The sequence below is a fragment of the Solenopsis invicta genome, chromosome 4, assembly GCF_016802725.1.
Source record: "Solenopsis invicta isolate M01_SB chromosome 4, UNIL_Sinv_3.0, whole genome shotgun sequence".
Lineage (NCBI taxonomy): Eukaryota > Metazoa > Arthropoda > Insecta > Hymenoptera > Formicidae > Solenopsis > Solenopsis invicta.
This window is the reverse complement of record NC_052667.1, coordinates 508,181-525,219: the sequence shown is the minus strand read 5'-3', so window position 1 is coordinate 525,219 and position 17,039 is coordinate 508,181. Positions and strand designations below refer to the sequence as shown.

The window sequence follows — 17,039 nt, the reverse complement described above, 5'->3', positions numbered from 1 at the left end:
AGCGACCGACTTTATCCCCTTGGGGGAGATTAAATTCGATTTGATCTACCGCGACACGCACATCTATAATTTCCCTTTTCTGACTTTTTCAATCATTTGTTTCTTCATTTTTTACATATTTATATGCAGGTAAAAGTTAAATTTAAGCTTGTAGTTCCAGAATTTTGCCAGAAAAATATTTAATGAGCTTTTAAAGTTGTATGTGATATATTGGATTGGAATGAAAAAAAAGTTTTGCGCAATGTGATTGAATAAATCTATATATAAATATTTTAACATTTTATTTAAAAGATGTTGGGACTTTTTGTTCAATGTATATTTCAAATGATACTTCTGTTTTTTGTACAAATATTTCATAATTTGAAATGTATAAATTCTGATTTGATTGAATCATCGCTTTGTATATTATAATATAATACCTCTGCTATTAGTGGAAACATCTTACCGCATTATGAAATTTTTTATTATACGTAGAAAACTCGTGCAACTCTTGGCCTACATGTTAAAAGCTCCAGTCAAATTACTACGATCTTAGATCGTTAATTCGATATATTGGCAATGCGATAAACTAGACTGGCATTATTATGGACGCGAGGAAACGCGAGGCAGAATGCGAGACAGAACGAAGGAATTCCTTTAGGAATCGTTAGGATAGGAACAGCAGAGTTGGTACAAGTATTCCCGTTCGCATAGCTAAGTGAACACAGTGACGGAGAGCGGAATGGCCGGGATCGACATGTTGTCTTCCACATCCCAGCTATCTTATACGCGGCACTTACCGGACACGACAGATAATAACACGGAGAAGAAACTAGTCGTTGCTCTCTCAAGACCTCCCTCTCGACTAGCTGACTTGTCTCGCTCCTCAGGCTCCTCCTCCGGTCTAATCGCCGCATGTATCCTTGGCGCTTTCTGCGTAGAGCGAATTCCACGCGCTAAGTACGATTAATGCAACGAGACGCGTGGGGAATGCAAGCAAAATCGTGACACGCGATGCAACCGTGTTAGGAGGACCGTTTGACACGTTTACCGCAGATCCTATATCACGCTACAGGATTCGTATTAATTGCGCGAAAATTTGGAGCATGCGGCTAGACTCCATCTGATTTCTTATCGCAGGATGTGCAATGTTCTCTTTCGAGAACACAAGGCTTTTCGTTTCTGGATTCTCTTTTTGCTTGCTCACCGGAAAACGATTTTTCTTACTTGTGAGATATTTTAAGAAAGACCGGGATGAGAAATCCTCGGGATTGTGAACTTTCGCGGAAAGAACGTCCGTTGCTGCGAACAAGAAGAAATTATATTCTCAGCAGTATCAGGATCTTTCTCGATTACCGAGAATTATTGGTCTTGGATTTTTTTTCGATCTCATGACTAATACAGAGTACTGAACGCACTCTTCTCCTGAAAGAATGTAATTTCCTGGTAAAATTCACTGCTTATAAGGATACTGTTTTTCTTCTTTTAAAATTTTTTTTTCTTTTATTTAGAATCAAATGCCAACAATAAAAACACAATTTTTGTTTATCTATGTTGTAATGCCACACGAAGATTGCTTGTGTCTTGCATACGCGTTATTGGAATCACCGGACGGGAAACCACGAGACTCAGACGAGAGCATGTTGCATATTTTACATTCTGCTGACGTTCACGCCGGACACAGTTCGCTCTCTGGTACTCTCGGAGTGTCGACAAAAAGTATGGCGGTTCCGAGGCGAACGGCAGGACCAGGGTTCCCTCCTCCTCCTCCTCCTCCTCCTCCTCTTTCGAGTCGGGTCACAAGTTTTGTACTTTTTTGCACGGAGGCGGCTATGGCTGCGGCTGCGGCGTTGCTCGGTTCGTTCGGTATGCGAAGCGAACGAAGACCGGGACATCTTCTGACCCGCGAGTGCCTCGTGCCCTTCTCTCGTCCTTAATTTGCGATTCCACGCATCTTTGACCAGCACTCGGATGTTCTCCGCTCTTGTTTTGGATTTTACCACTTTGCTTTTCCAATGCGTGCAACAGCAGACGCACATACACGTACACACATTTATTTTCTTAACGATTTTTTTAATAATATATTATGATTTACGTAAAAAAATTGAAGATTTGTTAGTAAGAATTATTGATAGTTATTCAGTATAATATTTAATACTGATCGTATCTCGTTCACTCTTATTTCATGTAAATTGATGCGACGAAATGTTTGATTTAAGATGGTAGTAACTTCAATTATTATCATCGACGATTAATTTTCAAAAAGTTGGAGATACTTTGGGCAAACTAAAAATTGAACTGACGTCTGTCAGTTGTCACTTTCACCGATGCAAGATTATCATTTGATAACAATTTTAATTTAAGGAAGCTGTGTTTTCACATTTTCTTTTTTTCTTATCGTTTCTCTTATTCGCGTCCTCGAATGGAGAAACCGCATTTTTATTGAAATTTGTGCAAGTACGGTGTGAGCGGTCTTCTTTATTAAATAGATTGTGAAAACGATATAGTCCAGAACGGATATAGTCGGAGACAAGGATTTACGCTTGTCAAATATTAGCTAGCCCTGATTCATTTTGTGAGATGTCAAATGTTTTATTTAATATGAAACAAAACGTATTCTCGCATGCTATGCGTGCCGATAAAGCGACGAGGACATCGGTGCGGCTACATCTTTGCGGCCATTGTGCTTCTCATGCTAGCGGGGCTCCGAACGTAGGTATCTTCGGATTGTCGTAGGTTCTCAACTTGAATTTCTTACGTTATGAAAAATTTGACTTTTATTATAAGTTAATTTTTTTCGGAATATTAAAATTGTTTTGTTTTAGTTAGAGGCAATTGTCTCGTTGGAAAGCATTTTCATAATGAGAATAAGATATAAATATTATCACATATATTAAATAATTCTTAAATATTTTTTTAAATATTTTTTTTAGCATACCTGCAGTATATTGCCAATTACAAAAATTTCAAGTAGTTGTTGGCCGGCATATGCGGCCAACAATTTTTACTCGCGCTCGATTCAAAGTTCCGCGCAATTTGTCCGGCAAACTCTCGATTACTCCTGCGTGCGGTTACGTAAGCAAAAGATGGTTTTTTGCGTATGCGGTCGCAAAAAATAAATAAAGGAGAAGCGTGTAGCAAGTGAACACAACCGTGCATTCGTGTATCCGCATGCAGAGAAATTACGTGCACGCAGGTCTCGAGCGCGTATCGCACCTGCCGCGCGCAAAATAAGCGCGACGTTGTTTGCGATGTCAAAGACCTGTTTTCTTTTTAAGAACACACCGGACATCCTCACCGGAACAAACTGCCTCGGATTCGATTTGCTATGCACGTTGTGATACATCTCGATTTTGTATAAAGTCGTGCATTAATCGTCTAGCGTGCTAGTGTTACACTTTCCGCATTTTTTTTTAATTAATAATACATTACTAATATATTAATGGTCGGCAAACCATGAAAAAATGACGATTGTAAAAGTGATTAAATAATTCGAATTATTATATGAATTTTTAATTGACACTTTTAAAAATTCACAATCTTTTGGAGAACCCCTGTCAAGCCGGCATCTCGAGGTGTGCGTGACGCACGTACGTGAGGTATACACTGGCACGACCAGTTCCGAGGACACTGTCGTTGGCAGCAAAAACACTATTGAGTTAATCAACTAATTTATAATTAAAATTCCACGATGGAAGTCGTTCGGACCAGCCAATTCTCCGCCAGTCACCGATGTGAACTGCAAGAAGCGAAACGGCTCGCCGTCTGCTCCGCGTTGTTTCGCGGTAATCGCCGTCAAATTCATAGAACACCAATTAACCGTTCGTCGACACCCTTTCTGTTCTCATTCGGCTCGCGTCTCAGTCTGCCGACTTTGCGTTCGAAAAAAAATCGACCTAGTTTCGCGTCTCGTCCGGTTCCTCATCTTTGAGCGGAAACGCCGCGCGCCGTGTGTTTTTGCTCGTCAAACCACCGAAACAGTAATAGAAAAGAGATAAAATCATTTTTAATTCGACGCTTTGTCGAATTTACATGTCAGTGTCGCAATTAGCTATAATTACAGTCGTCGCGAAAGAGGAAATAAGATGATTGCAAATACTGAATTTGTCACTCGTATTCGTGGTTAGAAATTACAGTTTAATGTTAGACAGTTCTTAATTTCTCTTCGTTTACCTTTTTGAAATATTTAACATGTGAGATTTATGTAAGACGATAGTTATTAATAGAGATAAAAAGTTGAGAGATGACTTTATCATGAAAGGCGAATTATAGATAATTTCTCCTGTTTGTTTGTTAATGCCATAAGGTTTTACGGTAGGGCAATGAGTCGACGATGTTACGGATGCTACTTATCGCGTCCTTGTCACTTGTGACACGCTCCGCCGAACACGATGGTTAGATCGAGTTAATTATGTACGCGTGTATGTCGTGTCCTTTCGGCTTATATGTAGCCACCCATGTAGAGCAGATTTTTATTCTCACGATTTTCAATCCGCCCGCGCCGTATCCGTTTATTTTTACATCTCTTGATATTCGCGATAACGTCATTAATTCGCATAAATTTATTATTCATTCCAATTTCCAGGAGAATCTTAAATTTTTCCTCACAGTTTAACGCACTCTACTCCTGACTTAATACTTTAATCGTATTAAAGTTCTACGATTTAAATTATCACCAAGCCTCATCATCTCATCCACTTCTGTTCTTTACATATTATAATGGATATGAATGTTGAAAATCCGTGGAAATCACATGAAAATTCGATAAGTCTGCATAACGGTAATTTTACTTCCGAGAACTGCAGCGAGCTCTTATCATCCTCTTACAATTTAATGAGAATGCATCGATATTAATTATTAACTAATATCAACTTGTCTCTTCAATTATTCACTGCTTTTCAAGTGGCTTCTACCAAAATAGTTTCAATCATTAAAAAGAGGAATGCAAATAACTTTAAATCATTAACTTTTTATTGTCAAAAATAAAAAAAAAGAAATGTAAAGAAGAATTTAAATAAGCAGCCTAAAGTTTAACGATACTTAAAAAGTAACTCAAACTTGCAAAGTCTACATACATCTTTTTGCAGGAATTCTTTAGCGTGATCTTAGTTCGAGGGAACTGGACGATCGCGTCTCGATCGATATCGCGCATTTTTGCTTGCTCGTGTCTCGCGTTGCGGAGGGAGGAAGGCGTGTTCCGTTGAGCGACAAATTGACCTTACGCGCGTCAAGATTCAAGATGCGATCCCCTGGGTATTATGCATCCGACGCTTTTTCGCGAATACCATGCGTCGACGTTTTTTCCCACACGGCATCGCAGCGGCATTCCGCAGCGAGAAATTAAAAACTACCTCGATAAAGATACTACTGAGCGGAGTCGCTCAGCGGATTTACTGTGGCGATTATCCCAATTAACCGCGTACACCCTTTCAGTCTCGGTTTGAACTACGAGTTCAAATGCCACCTGCGGACCAGTTCCTGCGCAGGAGTAGTTTTTGAGTCATACCACATTCAAGTAAGACGTTAAGTGCATCCCGTACATTTCCAGAGAACGTTATGGTCGTCTCGCAGATTCCCATTAGCGGACTTTGTCTTTCTCTTCGTCAGCTCGCGCGCGCGCGCGCGCGCGCGCGGACTCGTTGCTCCGGTATTTAGCATTGAGCAGGTTTTTCTCTCGGTTTCCTGCTGCTCCGCTGAATTTGGCAGATTCCAAACTGGACTCTTCATCGTCAATATCTCGTTGCTTCTAAGAAAATATTTTTTTCACACAGAATGATTTACGTGAATCTGACACATATAAATATTACATAAAATAGTATTTGCTGTATTATTTCAAGAACGTTGTCTAATTTTTCATTCCCTTGCGAGTCAAATGTCGATCATTTGTTTTTCTCTCGATTGATTACAGTACATTAAAATGAAGCGTTCAGTATGTTTTTACTAAGTAAATTCGTTCTGATTAGCCTTCGCCGACATTATCCTTTTTGACAGTGTTAAACGTTGGCCGACTTTTTTTCTCGATCGCTCGCCACGCCGTCGAATTCAGTGGATTCCAAGCTCTCTGTCTTCTGGTCATTGTCACCGTTCGTCCATATTAGCGCGCGGCGTCAGCGCGGGAGAGGCCAAGGAGATTAATTAGGGACGATGTTTTAGCGGCAAAAATGAAGAAGGGAGCGAGGCAAGAAGCGGCAGCATCAAAACAGCCGTCTTAAGTCGCGCTAACTAATCTGGCAACGCCACGGGACGATCGAATGGACCTCATCGCCCCTTCTTCATAAGAACGTGCTACAAATTAAGCCCGGATCGGTAGAAACCATCTCGAAAATTTAACTGTCCGTTGTTGCTCCCTATGCCTTCATTGTCCGTATACTCGTGAACATGGTGCATTGTTCATCACTTACGGTGTATTTTTAGTAATGTTTTACAAATACGCGGTTAATTGTCACTGCCATACATAACATTCTATTCGTGTTGAGAATTTTTCAAATTATTATTTTATATCTCTGTTTATACTTGAATCTACTGTTTCTATTTTCTAACGCTGTTTCTATTTTCACGACAGAAGAATTATTGGCACCTTCGTTCGAGAGAGCTACAAGAATAACCGCTATACGAGCTACGTGTTCCATCCGTAGGAGCTTGTAATAATTTTAAGTTAAACCAAGTTATTTTTCTTCCTAGACAGAGAACGTTGATAACGCTGGTTGTTTAACTAGATTAGTAATAAGGAAAAACTAATTATTTTTGTAATTCTGCAAGCTTGTTATTATTTAAGTGTACAAATACAACCATTTTTCTTTTCGAAAGCGCGTGCGTTGACATAACTTATCAGAATAAATAATGGATTTTTCCATTTTTTAAATTAAACTTATATTGCCTTGGATAATTTTTACAAAATAATATAAGAATAAATAAAAAATATGTGATTTTAAATGAAGGTATAGACGATCGAATATATTACGCCACTTGGTACAAGATTCCGGCGTGCCTGCTATTCATTTAGCGATAACTGCGGCTAAAGCAATTTTTCTTTCCTCGGTCGATCGACCGCGGGAGAAACGAGGGGCCTTCCTATCGGCAGGAAGTGTTCGGCGTGGCTTTTATCGATCGATTCGCCATGTCGATCGGCAGCCAAGGCGCTAATGGGTTAGTCAGCCTCGACACGAACTCGCTTCGTCGCTCGGAGCGTGCAACCGGCCGTAGAAGAGAGGATGGAGAACGCGTACGAAAAATGCTCATGCTCTACCTACTTATACCTATCTGCGTGTCATTGCATATTGCATGTACATACACGTGCTATACCACACGTGAGAAGGGTCGGTTATCTCGGCGGAGACACGTAGTCGCGCCTAAGAATAATAAATTGAGACAGACGAAGGGGTACGAGTGTATGGACGCGAGGAGTTTGCGGTATCTTTTACCCACGCGGAGATTATCTCGAGGAGTTATGAGCGGGTTTCCAGTTTAAATAAAGCTGCACGCTTCGTAGCTCTATATCGATACGTTGTTCTTGATTTTCATTTGCGTTTAAAACTTGTTCCTTCGATTCTGTGTCACATGGCGCGTATTCGTGTCTCTCTCTCTCTCTCTCTCTCTCTCTCTTTCTCTCTCTCACGAGATATAAGACTAATCTATCCTTCTTGGCTATTTCTCAGGTCGGTCGGGAATGATTCTTTGGAACGTTGCCGCTCCGCCCGAACGATATTTCGAATTACAGTGAGCGATTAGTAAGAATGGATATTAGGCGGTGGCACGAAGTGTGCTCGTTTGTTTCGCAAGGTTTCATTCAGTCGTTCGATTGTTTCGAGCGCCAGCTCCGCTCTTTGGTTATGATTTATCGTGACGGCTGCCGCGTGCTTACGTGACTCGCACGCTCACAATAAGGCAATTAGATCCCGATTCTTTATTTAATAGAAACGATACGTATTATACGCGCTTGCTAAAGAAGTTTGCTGTTTCTCGCTTGCATCGCAATATCTTTCGACTGACCTGGCAAGAGTCGACATTTTTCAGCGTTCATCGGACAAAATGCATCCGCGGTAGTTTCGACTTTCATCTTTCCTTGCATGAAATCACGACCGAGAAGAATGCCATTCACGCTCTTAATCCCCTTTTGCACGGAAAGCGACTTTTTTTCCTTTGAAACGCTCTTTAGCGCCGTAGGGCAATTAACGCGGAATTAGCCGTGTGTTCGCGCGGTCTTCTTGTTGTACGTTGTACATAAAGTCATTCGGTGCGGGGCTCTTACCTTACCGGAGACTCGGAACCGCGAACTATGCATTTACCATGAACTTCAGTTCCAGAACGATGACGAGGCGTAAGTATTGATGTAATAACCGTGTGTAATTACATCGATATATCTTGCAAATGAAATACTTAATATGACGTAGAAGTAAAAATATGTATGTTTTTAACTGCTTTAATTTTATTTAATTTTATATCATTTTTCCTCGTTTAAATTAAACATTGAAGATAATTGTAGTGATCTCCGCGAGATCATACAAAATAAATAAGATTGTGACTACATAAAATTTAGAATTTGGAACGTTAGAACGCAAAGAACATTTTTTTATGTTTAACTTTAATTAGCTTTATATACATCTCTCTCTCTGTTTGAGTACTGACCTGTACTAAAAATAAATATTTCTATTTTTGTTTCAGATGCAATGGGTAAGTGAATCTGTCTCTAGCCACGTCAGTATTATCGGTAAGCATAATAAAATTAAGACGATTCCCTCTTCCTTGAGGAATATAGAAATCTCTTGCGTGTAAATTATTTATCATAATTAATGAAGCAATTTTATTAGATTAACGATTTTTACTTGGAAAAAAAAAGTTTCCGTAATCGTTCTCATTAAAAAAAAAGAAGAACTTGTTGATTGTCGTAATCGTTCGGTTCGTTCATAGTGTTTACGTGCATGTCGTGAGATTATCAACGTTGACACGAAACATAATTGCGTGCACATGTGAACACGCGTGATACTGTCGCGTCCCCATAATTAAAAATGGTTAATATGAAATTCCGGGATGTTAAAAGGTGAAATTAAAATTAAGCATCGTGCGTGAAATCCATAAATGTAAAAAATTTGTTTTCCAAATTTCTGTGATTTAATTCCGGCTACTTTTATTTCGTCATCTGTTATACTTGATGAAATAAATTAAACACGATTAAATTTGAACACACCGTGAGCATTAACATTTACAGGCTAAAGAAAAAAAAAAAACATTTCAAACTAGGTATGTAAGAGAGGAAGAACGGCGATTGCTCGATTCGATAATAATCCTCTTAATGGATCTCGTCGGCTGTCGGCGACATAGCCTGAACGACGAGGATCGGTGAGACGATCTTGCGTTACCGATCTGTTACGAGCGCAATGGCCACTCTCTTACATTTCTTCTTAATTCCCTCTTGTGCGTGCGGCGCGCGCCGCAGTAACGAGGCGCTTCGGCTTAATTAGATTAATTAGATTGTAAGCGAGGCGGATCGCACGGATGGCGTTCAACGAGATCGAGCTTTCTGAAGATGTGTCGTTAACCGCATTAACGTCGCTAAACGATCTCTTCTTTATACGATATTTTCTGAAAAAACTTGTTCGTTTTTCTCGAATATAATTAATTTAAAATTGATCAAATCTCTGAAAATGCTAATTTACTCCTGTTTCGATTTTCTCGAGCTAATTTCTCAACTTTACGTGAATTAATTATATTGCATACATTACGCGTATCTTACACTCATTATATGTACTCACCGTAGTACATTTTGAAAGAGTATTTAATGCATAGATGGTAAAATATGATAGTTGAAGAATGGTAATCTATAAGTATTGATAGCTTATATTGCCTTTGCTACGACAAACCGAGTAACGACTTGGTGACTGTTAGTAATATCGAATAATAGGAAACGGAGGATAAACGACGTACGGGTAATAACAATCTTGAACGAATTGCTCTCATCTTTCTACAGTAGTCTTTAACAACTCATGCAACTATCATTAATCCTTTAGCTAAGTACAAAAACTCATATAATCAATCTTTGTGGAATGGTAGATATCGTTACAGCCATCTCATTAGTACTTTAACGCCACCCCATCAAATCGAATTATGTCAATGGCATGTAATTTAGTATTAAATCCGTTAAATCCTTATAAAATTTATGGCGTTCACGAAATATAAACATCGTTATTAATTTAAATTGAATAATGCTATCGTGTTTATTAAAAGAGTAAAAACGTAAAAACGTATTTCAAATATTTATTAGATAAATAAATAATATTATTTATTACCTAGTTAAAACATTTGACAAATAGACATTTGACGAAATGCTTGAAAAAAGCAAAATGTAAAAAAAGTCTCGTCATAAGAGAGCGCGCTCCGCTTCTTGAGCCACTCGTCAGTCAGCCGACGCGATGGTTATTGGAGAAGTGAAACGAAAAGAAGGAGCGATGGCACGGTTAGGCTCATCCAGTTCAGTCGGACCTTTTCTCATGGTCGCGAGCAAAAAACTTTCCGATGGCCCCATTTTTTAGTCTTTAATTAGTTGCATTTTTTTACGATCGCGCACACGTGCAGAGCGAACTAACGAAATGGACGAAGGAAGCGTGATCGAGGCAGAAAAAAATATAACCGAAAAGAAAGAGAGATGTTGGAGGACAGCACGTGCGAGAGAAAGCTCAAGTTCATTTTTAACTGGCCAAGTCTGAGTCGTTGCGCGCATAATGTTCGGCATTGTACTTCTTGGCTTCGTCTCCTTCCATTCTAGTTCACAAAGCAAATCTTTCGATGGTACTTACGTAGGACATGATCGCGACATTTAAGGTGTAATTGCCAATCGTGACTTGAAGTATTCATTAACGCTCACGATAAGAGGCCTCTTATGAGTGCACAGTGGCTAGGTAGATTGTTGAAGCGTGCATTGATCGACTGAACGATACTCGAATGATCATCACAGATATCCGAAATCGTCAAGGTCGAATCATGATTTTTGTTGATTTTGTATTATAAGATAATTGCATATTATCGCAATAATTTTGCAATAAAATATATATATATATATATAGCAGAAAAAGAAATGTTTATATGAAAATGGAACATGATTTATAGCATATATATAATTCGCTTACGGATGTTATCGCACTTTTGTGGCTAACGATATCAAAACTAATTGATTCGAAATTCTGACAAGGATAAGAACATTCCTCATTAAGCATATGTATACTCGGCGTTATGTGATGTTAGATAAGCGAATATAAGGAAATTGAAGGAGGAGTATACTAATTTAATACATGCGTTCACGTTCGACGATTCGCATGAAATTAATTTCGTGCCGACGCGTCGTGTCCGAGGGAAATTAATTTCGTACTGTCCATCCTTATAAAAATATGATTATGAACGGCGTGTATTACAAGCGGCTTAAATTGAGCGCGACGGTAAATCAAGCATGGATGGGCAGTTAATTAAAAAATTCGGTAGTAGCCGTGAAAGGTTGGAATTAAATTTTAGGGGCAAGATGCGATTAACGACGCGCGTGTTTATACTTATTGGATACTAAGGCCGATTGGATCTGACGTAACAGTGGCAATTTTGGGGAAGGTCCGACGATAAGATAAAACACGACTTGTGCGTAGATGTTGTTTCTTTGCTCGCGATCCCTTTATATTGTTTATATTTATGCGATTGCACGTTTCCTAAATCAGCGTTAATCTCTCTCTCTCTCTCTCTCTCTCTCTCTCCTCTCTCTCTTAGTCATTATTTTTTATCTCTTCTTTTCACTATAAACGTCTGATTATAATATGCATTAATAAAATAGATATGGTTTCGTGGGAAATTGTCGATATAAAATGTGTCGGGCGTTGTTTGAATTAATTCGGTATAACTAGATTCGTAACGACCGGCGTGTTGTCGGAACGCCCGCATCCTCGTGTTCATTTCCTGCGATAACGCGTATACTTATGCGTATTAAACGTACGCATCGGAGACGCCGTTGCCTTCGCAAGATCGGCGCGGCGCGGCGGGGCAGCGGGATGGATAAGATAAGAGACCCTTATTTTTTCGATTATTGACCGTTCTCGGCCACTCCGAGGACTCTTTGGCACCTCGTTTCGCGATGCAGAAGTCTCCTCAACTGCCATCGCACGATTCCGAACCGAGTCGTAATGGCACGTTTGTCAGATCGTCCGACAATTAGAATGCAAATCCGCGGTGCTCGCATATGCATATGCACGAGCTGGTTCCGTAGCCATCCGTAGCCCGCGGCCCGTGTACGCTTCTATCCGTCGGATCTCGGACCCGAACTAAGGCCCATGGCCCATTCGTCCCGGGCACTTTTCAGCGCGACCCGACAGCGCTGTCCCGATCGGTCCCCAACTTTACCGCGTCTTCGGCCTCGAAATTCGACGCCTTTTATGGCCCGTTATTCCGCGAATTGACGAGAATAAGAACTCGAAGGCGACACGATAGCGTCAGGAATCCATTCCAACGGTCGCGACGACGTGCTCGAGCGGTGGTACCATCTCGATGTGCAGTTCTCGTGAAGCTGATTAAAATTAAATGCCATTTTTGAAAATTGTACAAGTTCACTATACGCCACTCGCGGTGGCTCTCGTTTTCCCTTACCCTCTTTGTTCTCGAGAATAGATAGAAGGCCAAATATCGCCTTTAGTGATTTCAAGTATGCATGATGAATATTGCATGGATCTGCGCGAGTGACGATAAAAGTTTCACATTGTTATGGCGAGTGATTTCAGCTCGATTTCGACTTTCTCAATGATAATGGTGGCTCAAGTACAAAACCGTAAGTGTCCGCGCGCGCATTCGGAGATAGAATTTCTTACGACTAGATATATGACATTTAAGCGGTATTAAAGTCGGTTTTACACCATCTCGGAATGGCTACGAGCCGGTTAACGTCGATCGCGCGGCTATGCGCTAGGATTTCCCTTACATACGTCGTAACGCGCTCGGTCCCTCGGAATTTACTTCTAACAGCGGTCTTTGCGGAACAACTTTCCAAGCTTTCCAAGCTTCGAAGCTTTTCGTATCGTCTCAAACATCTCGAATTCCCCAAGTTTTCTTCTCTTATCTAACGGTGAAAATAGATTTTTTTTCGCAGTTTGCGTCGAGACGACATTTCCCCGCGTCTTTGTGAGCTCGTTGCATCGGTTTCACATTTTCGCGGCCTGTCTCTTCGAAGTCAGACGATTCCGTAACGTCGCACGGTCTGCGGTCGCCCTGCGACAAATAGATTACGTGCTCGCGAAGGGTACGTTCAACCGCCCTTCTTCGCCCTTTTACACATGCCACTCACGTACTCATCCGCGTTTCGGGTACGTCGTATTCGCCAGAGTCGCTTGTCGCCCGACGCGTTCTTCTCTATTCCGTCCTCTCTTCGGAGCGTCTCTCCAAAAATTGCAACGCGTTAGCACGAAATCCACTAACCATTCCATTATTAAATCTGTGTCCGCATTACATGAATATAGGGGCGTCGCGCGAGAGAGACGTCACTAGCATTAAAATTCATATCACGTCGGAACCGTCGAAACGATGAGACGCGAGCTTCTCGTCGATATGCCGGAACAGATTACGTGTAATGACTTTATTCGCATCGCGCGATTAGGCGTGACCACATCGTTCGTCGATAATGTATCTTTTATTTATTTAGTCACACGCATATTCCAGCTTTGCTGCGCGCTATTTTCATCACGATCAATTACGTACGATTCTTCAATTATTTTTCAAACTATTAACGTACGAATGATACCGATTAGAGTATTTGATTTAATAAATATTTTATTGCGTTATTGTTATAATGCGTTGTAAATTGTATTTGCAAATTGTTTGAAAAAAGTAAAATTATTTAAAACTTTAATTATTAGGTAAAAACACAGATAGCGGATAATTGCCATGTTTCTCATGGGTGCACCGCGTAAATGCAACTGATTCGTATCGTCGCTCACTGTGGCTACTTTTGTACTGGATTTTACTTTCAAATGCTAGAGAAGAGTGCGCTTATCCAAGATTTTAATTCGCGATGAGAATGTCCCGCCACTGTCCGTTCTCGTGCCATCGGTACACGAACCCCAATTACATTTTAGAGTCTAATTATTCCTCGAGGGACGATCTTAGCTCCCGACACTCCCGTTCACTCCATCGTTAGCTATCTCGATTAGTCCCAGTAAATCGCTCATTTATCGGAATTGGTTGAATAATTAATTTCTTCAACGTATTTATTAATTGAAAAATAATTCTGAAATCTAATCGAATCTTTGTTTGTACATCCTGCGATTTAAATAGTTTTATTATTATTAACTTTTCTATTGTCTCTGTTACTGACAATAAATATTTTCAAAAATCTAGAAACGCTCACAACTATAGTATTGCAATGTTTTTGAACTATACCTAATAATAATTAAGGATTGATTATTTGTTTCAATTTGTTTCAATTTCTTGACAAGGTAGTAATAATTTGATCTAAAGTTGATTATTGGATGACTCATATCGTATTTTCTCGAGATGCGCTAGTTTGATATAAATTGCGCGATCTCAATGGTTGTTCATTTCTTGTCACGGAGGACCGATGAGCATCAGCCAGCAGCCACCAACAGGATTCAGCGACGAAATGGGAATCAGCGGTAATCAGCGCGACACGCGATACCGAAAAACCAGAACGTTTTCGACGAGAAGGTGACTAAATCGACCGTAAAGTGCTATCACTCGCCGGCGAGACGAGGACACGCGAGCAAGAAAGTTGAAAACCGGAGAAGAATGAGAGAACGTAAAAGCCGAGATCGGATTCGTACGCGTTCCGCCGCTGATCGCGCAGAAAAACTCACGTCTGTGATCTCACCGCGAGAGAGCCGCCAGAGTTGTTTATCTACTTATTATGTCAGTCCGTTGCTAATTGGGCATATTTGAAGATCGGGGCTTCGGCGGTCGCGGCATTTTCGCACGTATCTTATGCGAGGGAGAAGATTGACCCTCTTCTTCATCCAATGCACCATGTCTCGCGCCCCATCTACGAATCCTCTTTTATTCGCGGTATTCGCGGGTTCACAATTACAAGGATACAACAGGTCCAATCACGCAGTGGACTTTATGGTTGATTCAACGTAAGAACAGAGAACGCATAACTTTGGACGATCGCTGAGTCGCAACCGGCTCGCCACTCGCCATCCGTCTTTGAGGAACTATCGCGCCATCGGGCCTCTCTCGCTACGTGTGTGCTCGTGAACTTACCTTCTTTCTCTTTTTTTTTCGCTCGCGATTCTCAGGCCGGTCCAGGGCGTCTCTTCTTTCGTTGTTGCGGCGGATGACAGCATCGGGCGCCGAGAGATGCATCGCTTCATTCCACGCGGCCGGCCACTTAATCCACTTCCCGAGGACTGGCATTGCGCGCGATGACTTGTGCGAATTCGGACAAGTGCCCGCGCAATTCGTGATGGAAGATTATTCAACCACTCATCTTGTCTTGCTGGAGAGAGTGGGGAAATTCTTTTTTTACATTTCAGTAACAGAATGTGAGAAATGAAGGAGAGAGAAGGAGAAATATATCGTAGCTTTTGTCGTACGTGAAAAAATCTCTCTGGAATTCATTCACAAATTCTCGGAAATGATTTTTATTATTCTAAAACAATTTTGCGATAATCTTGATATCTTACAATTAAGCAGACGTCATAATCAAGTGCAAGGCATCAGGTTATCGATGAACTCACAGGCATGAGTGTGATGGAAAGGAGGGAAAGGAATGCGATCGGTATAATATATGCATTCCGCGAGAGAAGTGGAATGAAGAATAAGTATATCCAGGGAGAATAGCCGTTTGTAATAGCTGTAAGGTGTGGGAAAGGGTTTTATCCAATATCCTGGATAAGACGTGTACAGTTGCAAGGTAGTGTAGTTTATTAATGTGATTTATGGGGAGGCGAATGCCTTCCCTGAGCCACGATTCTTCGTGGCTCGCCACTACCTTTCCGCCCACCTTTTCGGTGTATTCGTCGTGTATCGAATTGATTGAGTTTTGTTTTATTTACTCGCCAAGAGAAGAAAAGAATGCATCGTCGTGTGTTTACGCGTGCGTGCATGAGTATGCTTCGCACAGGTGTGTAACGTGGCACTTGCGCGTTTCTCTTATTTCTGCCGACTTGTCCCACACGATCTGCAGACGGTCGGTCGGTCATTCGTTCGGTTTAAAGTGCTCTCAGATTCCAATACATAAGCTAAAACGACGCGTGAGCCGCTTTGATAGTTCATAAAGTGAAACGGATTTTGATTCGGCTCCTTTTGTAACATAACTCGCCGTCTTATTGGATTATATGGCATTGCAAACGATTGCACTTCTCAAACTGCATTTTTGTACTCGCAAATGAAAAAGGATTTATGCAAAAAAATTATGTATGAATTATCTCTCTCGTTTTTCTTTATTGATCTCACAAGTTATCTACGATCTTTTGACGATATTCCAGATATTCCAACGATTAATGAGAATTAAAGAATAATAAAATAGAAAGTACTATGTTGTTCGAAGTTAAGATTAAAGTTTAAATATAATATTATCATGTGATAGTATCTTCCATGTATGAGTATACAATGTACGTTTATATATTTCAGAATACGTTAATGTAATGGAATATAGCGATTAATACTTAATCAAAGTTGTCTCTTGATCGATTCGTATTTTTGCGGTTCCGTATTTTTATTGTTTTCGTGAGGCTATTACGGGAAATTTCCTTTATGCGCGACACGAATACATATCGCATGGGCTACGTATATTCTTTCTACGCGAGGTCCCAGGACAGGGTCAGATCCACAACGAAAGTGGCGAGTGGTCAGCGCCGAATACCAAACGAGAGTTTGGCCCATTCGGACGACGACGAAGCGGTGTGTCATACATAAGGTATGACCGGACCGTAGAGAAACGAAAGAGGGTGAGATAAGGGATGGAAATGGCGCGGAGCGAGGGAAAGTGTGAAGATCCGAGCGGAGGTCCGGTCGGCGGAAAGAGGATATCGAAACGATATAACGTTGCATCGTCGAGTTCGCGGTCCATCTTGCCCCTTGGGGCTGGA

The 17,039-nt window shown here is 40.8% G+C and overlaps 1 protein-coding gene across 8 annotated transcripts in view; it reads left to right on the top strand.

The window, feature by feature from the left end:
• The window catches only part of LOC105195834 (homeobox protein homothorax), a 387,950-nt gene that overhangs the window by 172,451 nt on the left and 198,460 nt on the right, over positions 1-17,039 (top strand). For all 8 annotated transcript variants that reach the window (XM_039448644.1, XM_026135893.2, XM_026135894.2 and 5 more), the window contains one exon: positions 8,641-8,649. In XM_039448644.1, coding sequence (XP_039304578.1) covers positions 8,641-8,649 — 9 coding nt within the window. The remainder of the gene's footprint in view (positions 1-8,640; positions 8,650-17,039) is intronic.